A 7,060-nucleotide genomic window follows, 5' to 3' on the forward strand; every position below is an offset into this window, starting at 1 on the left:
AAATATCGAAGCTCAAGACACGAGAGTTAACAGCCCTCACAGTTATGAAATGAAAATTCAATAATTCTATGTTTTATTGCAAATAAAAGGCACATTGTTCGGGATTTAAAGATATTAAATCATTATACAACAAAAAATCTCAACATAATGACATATTACATATTCTTTTCAATTTTCAATTGAAGAAGACTTAAAAAATCATCTAACACTTAGCCAACTTGTAATTCTACCAGAAATAACACAGAAAACAGACTGCAGGGTAAGCTATGCTTCGACAACTTGGGCAAGTATAAGATATTTGTTGAAATAAAAGAATAACAATGTCATCACAATTCAAAATTGTATAGAATAGGTTACATCTGATTCTGAACACGATAGTACCTGAATTTCAAAATCCTTACACAAATTTTCCTCATCCTTTTAGGAAGTATAGTAGATTACCCCAGACCGCTGACTGTTATGAGTATGACTAATCAATTTTAACTGATGAGTAAATGAGCCTTGTGAACCAAAAGCATGCGTAAAATCCAATGGTACCAGTTACAACAAAAAAGGCGTAAGAGGCTATAAACATGTAACCGAAGTATAATATCGCAGATACCAACTTCGTGATTTCAAGCTTGGTGAAGAAGTAGAATGTTGCATAAAGAAAGAGGTACAGTGCAGAAGATCCAGATGTGAGGTAAGAGCGCCACCACCACAAGTAATCCTCACTGCACAACTGGAAGTAGCAAAGCACAACGGTAATTTCAGCGCAAGTGATAATGAGGATGACGAAGACCAAAAAGAGGAAGCCGAAGATGTAGTAAAACTGATTCAGCCAGATTGAGGTGAGGATGAAGAAAAGCTCAATGAAAACCGCTCCAAATGGGAGTATTCCTCCTATCAGAACTGAGAAGGCTGGGTTCATGTACCACGCCTGTTCAGGGATCTGCCTTGGGATTTTGTTTGTCTTCACAGGATTTTCAATTGCAGGTTTCCTGAATCCAACATAGCCACCAACAAAAACAAGAGGAACTGAGATTCCAAACCATAAAAATATCAGAGCAAACATTGTTCCAAACGGCACAGCTCCGGATGATTTTTGTCCCCATATGAGACCATTCAATACAAAGAAAATGGCAGAGACACTTGCAGGGAACAAGACTGCAGTCCTGAGGGAAATTTTCTTCCACTCCGATCCTTTGAACATTTTGTATAATCGGGCTGATGCATAACCAGCAAAAAGCCCCATGAAAACCCATAGCAAGAGCATGGCTGTCATTAGCCCACCTCTGTTGGAAGGAGAAAGGAATCCGAGGACAGCAAAGAGCATTGTTACTAGTATCATCCCAAAAAACTGAACACCAGTTCCAACATAAACACACAGCAGATCTGAGTTGTGTGGAGGCCTGAAAACATCACCATGGACAAGCTTCCAACCAGTCTCTTCTTGTGCTTCTTCTTGGGTCTCAAGCTCATTGTACTTTGAAATATCACGATAAAGTGTACGCAGCATTATCATTGCCACCATGCCCGAGAGAAAGAGAACAATCATCAATGAGTTCACAATTGAAAACCAGTGAATTTGGTCATCATTCATCAGCAAATACGCATCCCATCTTGAAGCCCACTTCACATCACTCTCCTGAATGTAGGCAAAGGTAAATGATTACACAAAATAAACTCCTTTCACCAAAATAAAAATAAGAATGAGAGGAGGAAGAGGAAAACAAAAACAGGACTCTACTTGGATGCAAGGGAGAAAACAGAAATTCATTTATAGGAAGACAAAAATAAATTAAAGAAGATTAATACAGGCGGAATTTCATCTATTGAGTGATGAAGTAATTTCTCCACACAAACCATACATTTAACTACTTGGCTAATGGAAGCCAATAGACACTCAAAAGTAGCAAGAATAAAAGCACTATTTTATTAAGATAATCTAACCTGGAATTCAACATCATAAGTGAAGATGATTTCCTTGCCCTGTTCAACTTCTTGAGGAGTATTGGAGTTGACAACTGTGTGCTTGGTATGAGGGTCACAGGTTGTCAAACGAGTCTTTTCCTCCCATTTCCCTTCATATTCGTGTTTAGCACTGTAAATCAACATTCAGATTAAAAAAATCATCAAGTCATGCATACCACAACCAGTATGACAGAATGGATGCATAGGACAAAACAAGCACACTTACAGACCTGAATGGCTTAACCTCAAAGCCCACAATTCTAGCAGATTCAGTGAGTGAATCTCTGTGATATTTGACAGTAAATGCCAAATGGTTGTGTATAAAATATTTCTCCTCCTTGCTCTGTACAGTTCAACATAGTGACAGTAAGCTTAAGAAAATATATGGCATTCACAACTATAGATATTGATTTATAGAATGATGAGCATACCCCAGTATATTGCCCTTTAAGTCCAACATGGAAACCAAGCTGATAAACAGTGGAGTCCTGATCCAGGCGTTTTATGGGAACAACCAGAGGAAGGTTATCTAGAATCCTGCACATAGAAGGTAGAGCCACTGTAAGATACCCAACATCAAGATTGTGGCAGAAAACAGGCACGAAGATATAGGACAATTACTGGCATGCCATACATGTTCACCCGATACTCATCATCAATCTTCTCTTTGAACGCTTTTGCAGTTTTGGCATCAAGTTTAAGCTTACACACAATATTGCACATTTGTGGTTCACGCATTTTAAACTGCAAATATGTTGCAAAGTAAATCAGTTAATAACCACAACACAATTATCCAGCCAAGTGTTAACATATCATGTCAAACATACCACATAACGAGAATTTTCAATGCGATCACCACGAAGCACTTCTCCAAGATTTTCAGCACTATCCAATATTTTTTCCGGGGCACAATAAGGAAGTGAATAATATGTGTATGGAAGCTGGGTCTTTGTTGAAGTTAATTTGTTTACTTTCACTTGCAATATATCTCCCTGCACCATATAATATTAGAATAGACAATCTAGAAGTTGATCTATGTAAAAATTCTGAATATTCATTACTAATTAAAATTTGAATACAGGAAAATCAGGAATTTAAGGGTAGGAAATGAAGCTAAATCAGGAATTTAAGGGTAGAAAATCAGGAATTGAAGGGCCAAAAACCTTTATTGGATGCTACACGCAAGTACGCAGTGCATCATGCATTGGTAGGTGGTTTAACATCACCTCAGAGAATACAGGGTAGTATAGACCATGTAAGGAAGTGTGATTATCAAATGAAGAATACAAATAGAAAATAAATATAACAGAAAAACAACGAATTGAATGAACAAAGTACATTGTAGTGTGCTTATCTTCACAATGAAGACTATGAGAAACTATTTTACCTTGTGTCAAACGTTATTTTAGTGAAAATACAAGTCTCTGATTACTGTCCAGCAAATTTGAATTTGCCTTCAAACAATCAAACCCTCGTTTTAATTTGAAATGATAAAATTAGTTTCTGCTTTGGGTTGATAAATATATACTAAGTTTTATTAGCTTTCGGAGTAAAATTTTACAAACATAAATCACTTCACTTTAAACTCAATCATAACCAAATCGATTTTGCAATGTCAATTCCATTCAAATTAACTTTACCAAAATGTTCCCCAAAATACACACATAGTCTTTAGGCAAAGGAAAATCTAGAAACTCGTCTGTCAAGGAACAATGAGGTTGCATCCAGATTTCCATAATTCAGCTGCCTTAATTGAAAGACACAAAACAAATTCCATAGAATAATCAATTTTCTCTTTCTGTAAATTTATAATTTCATACATCAAAACTCAAATCACTTCTCTAATTAGAATATCACAAGTGTCATCAAACCTCTGCGATGACACGACAAATTAAATTACACACATTGATTCATATTCCTAATGTACAAATCTCCTACAAGTACATTTCCAACACCCTCACATCACATGCATCCGTAGCCAAAATCTAAACATTTTTAATCACAAACTGAGCTTAAATCTAAACATTTCAAACCACAAAATCAGACAAGAAACCGTCACATCACTACAATAACTAAACCGAATCAAATCATCAAAAACCGTCACACTCGCACCATCAAAGTAACTAATTTCCTTCACTAACACCAGATCGAAATCAAAATAACAAAAATCATAATGACAACGACACTAGCGCAAAGAACAAAAATACACAGATAAATACTATAGCGCAATGTTTTCCAAATCATCACCAATAAAATTAAAACAATGAAATCAAATCCTAACGTCAATCACTTCTAAACTAAGCATACGTCACAGATCTCAGATTTGAACAAACAGATCGAGCATTATAAACGAGAAATTCAAAAAACGGAAAACCTAAAAATGTGCGAATGAAAGCGAAAGCGAAAGCGAAATCGAAATGTAATTAACCTTTTGGAAATCCTGTGGTGCAACACCAGGGAGGTAGAAGCAGAGATTGCCGTTGATGAAACAGAGAAGAAGAATTACAGAGAACGCAATGGATCTCGAAAACGCCATGGCGTTTGAGATCGAAAATTTGGAAAATAGATAGATAGATCTGTGTGTTGTGTGAGCGAACTCTTTTCTATATGTTCGTTTATTTGTGACTTTCTGTGAGTGATATAATAAGGGACTGAACAACAAGGATTAAAATTCTCTCATGTTAGCTATGTGATTCTGCCACGTTGCTCATTTCTTATCGTAAGGAGGGTACGATCGGAATTTTCAGTTGTATAATTGTTTTTACATGATTTGGTAGAGAGAGGGAAGGGGAATTTGGAAGTAACTTGGAAAATGGTTCTTGGTTTGTACGTAAGGTTTTAAATCAGATCTCTTTCCACGGATCAAGATTAATGTTCAATGAATAAATATTGCATGATGTTTAACCATAGAAACAAGAATATAAGTCACTAAATTTTAATTCACTCAAAAATATCGATATTAAATTGAATGTTAAGTTTTGTATTTGAATCTAAAATATCACTATTTAATATTGTATTATCTTTTAGTACCATGACTACTAGTAATAATAATGTAGCAATATATAGTGTTTCGCACGTAATAAGTTAAACGGTATTTAATTTTGCGGTTATTTTTGTGATAAATTAGATATATGATCATAATATTTAATATTTTTTAAAACGTGTTATGATGATAATTAAATTAATTTGGTATTTACTATGAAGTGGGATAGTCACTTCTTACAAAAACGAAGTTTCATATAAAAATTTATATAGAATTTTTTTTTCTATATTCTCTTTTATTCTTGAATGAATTTAGATTTTATCTGAGCAGATTTATATCGACGACAACTCTTCTGTATAAAATTTATTTTAGTATTAGTGTCAATTTATATAATTGTCAAATTTAACAATAATAACAAAAAAATGAGATAATTATAGTGAAATTTGTTTTTTAAAACCCTCGTATGACATAAATAAATGAATAGTTGAACAATGAGTATTACATTTTACATTTAACATCAAGACACTAACTCAAATGTGATAATGTTTACTGATACAATACATACAGAAGAAAATTCACTTACAACCAACCCATATTAGGCTACCTTTTAATCTAAGAAATAAAAATAAAGTAGTGTTAACATTTATTTAAATATTTTTATATAATTAGTAATTTAAAATAATTTTTACAGATATAACAAACTTAAAAAAAATATAAAAAAATTAATAAAGTATACAAAAAGCAGATAAGGAAGATAAGTTTTATCCATACAAAAACGGCAATACCCATATGTGCCGAAATTGTTATCAAGTAAATGGGAAATGAGAAGTGCACGAAAAAAAAAAAACAAAGCAGTTGATCCAAGATTTTAGAAAACAAAACCACCGACAAAGTTCCAGCTCAGTTACAAAGTGGCCACCTATTACCAGCTACGGTTAGTGCATCATTATTTACCTCACTGTGGGTTTTTTGTTTTTTTCCTCATCCACAGTCACTGCAGTTTTTTCTTTCTTTGTCATCTTCGTTGTCTTTTTTGTTTCAAACATTTTCTTCCAGCATCAATTGATCACAATAATTTTTTTTTTTTTTGATAATATATTTATTTGGTCTTAGCTTGCATTTGATTTAGCTGAGAAATTGAGAATAGGTTTATTCACCTCATATCTCTAAAAAGTACACATGATTTAGGAAATATGTTCTATCGAAAAATGTTTGTCTATTTGTCCATAAATGGACATGCAAACAATACAAAATTTGTTTTTTCTCGTTTATATAGTGAATAAATATAGAAAATAGAAAGATAAAAAAAAATCATTCATTAAAATTTTAAAATCAAATAAGAAAAAACATAACGTGATAGAGTTATAATAAATATATATATAAGTGAATAGAAAAGTCTAAATATTTATGAATATCGACATTTATAATAAAATAATAAATTATAAATTTAGAATTAATTAAATAATCATATTAAAATTAGTTTAATTAAAACAAACTAAATAACATGATATACTTAGTTTTATTTTTGGTGGTTTGTTTTATTTAACAAATGAATGAAGTATACATTTTTTTTTTGTTTTAATTGGTACATGAAACAAATATAATATGAAGTTGAATTTCAAAATGTTAGTAACATTATTTTGATTAAAACCAATTATCAGATTAGGTGGTTGAAATTATAAGGATCAGTTTCTCCAATCACATTACATTAAAAATAACTCTCGATTGAGAAATAAACAAATTACTCATGTATATATGGTGAGTTGATAATATGTTAATTGCAAAGTATGATACATGTGTCAATTATTTTATAAGTATTTAAATTTAAATATAAATAGATTCAAATAAAAAAATATTAAATTAAAAACTTGAAAGAGATATCTATATAATAATAAAGAGTAGGAAAAGTATTTTGTTATTGCAATAGTTGTTAATAGCCATTTAACATGTATGATATTTTTTATCAAACCTTCAAGAGAAAAGTAATCACACCCTTTAACCATTTGATGATACATTTATTTTGAAAATTTGAAATAGGAAAATAGTATGATATTTTGAATGGTATGTTTTTTTTATATAAAAATATATTTGTCGAAAAAACTTAATTCTATTAAAATTGAGATT

The 7,060-nt window shown here is 31.9% G+C and overlaps 1 protein-coding gene across 1 annotated transcript; it reads right to left on the reverse strand.

The window, feature by feature from the left end:
* Nucleotides 1-279: 279 nt before the first annotated feature.
* Nucleotides 280-4,634, reverse strand: LOC101507082 (transmembrane 9 superfamily member 8). The gene is made up of 7 exons (XM_004498751.4): nucleotides 4,382-4,634; nucleotides 2,781-2,945; nucleotides 2,588-2,697; nucleotides 2,385-2,490; nucleotides 2,184-2,296; nucleotides 1,933-2,083; nucleotides 280-1,627 (listed from the first exon to the last, which is right to left on the reverse strand). Exons 1-7 carry the CDS (start codon nucleotides 4,487-4,489, stop codon nucleotides 470-472), a joined length of 1,911 nt encoding a protein of 636 aa, XP_004498808.1. The 5' UTR covers nucleotides 4,490-4,634; the 3' UTR covers nucleotides 280-469.
* Nucleotides 4,635-7,060: the final 2,426 nt, after the last annotated feature.

The sequence above is a fragment of the Cicer arietinum genome, chromosome 4 (assembly GCF_000331145.2).
Source record: "Cicer arietinum cultivar CDC Frontier isolate Library 1 chromosome 4, Cicar.CDCFrontier_v2.0, whole genome shotgun sequence".
NCBI classification, from domain to species: domain Eukaryota; kingdom Viridiplantae; phylum Streptophyta; class Magnoliopsida; order Fabales; family Fabaceae; genus Cicer; species Cicer arietinum.

Coding starts and splice junctions, on each gene's coding strand:
- LOC101507082 (XM_004498751.4), bottom strand. CDS start 4,489: ATGGCGTTTTCGAGATCCATTGCGTTCTCTGTAATTCTTCTTCTCTGT. Junction 2,084..2,183: donor TTTGAGGTTAAGCCATTCAG/GTCTGTAAGTGT, acceptor GTTGATTTACAG/TGCTAAACACGAATATGAAG. Junction 1,628..1,932: donor CTTATGATGTTGAATTCCAG/GTTAGATTATCT, acceptor GCCTACATTCAG/GAGAGTGATGTGAAGTGGGC.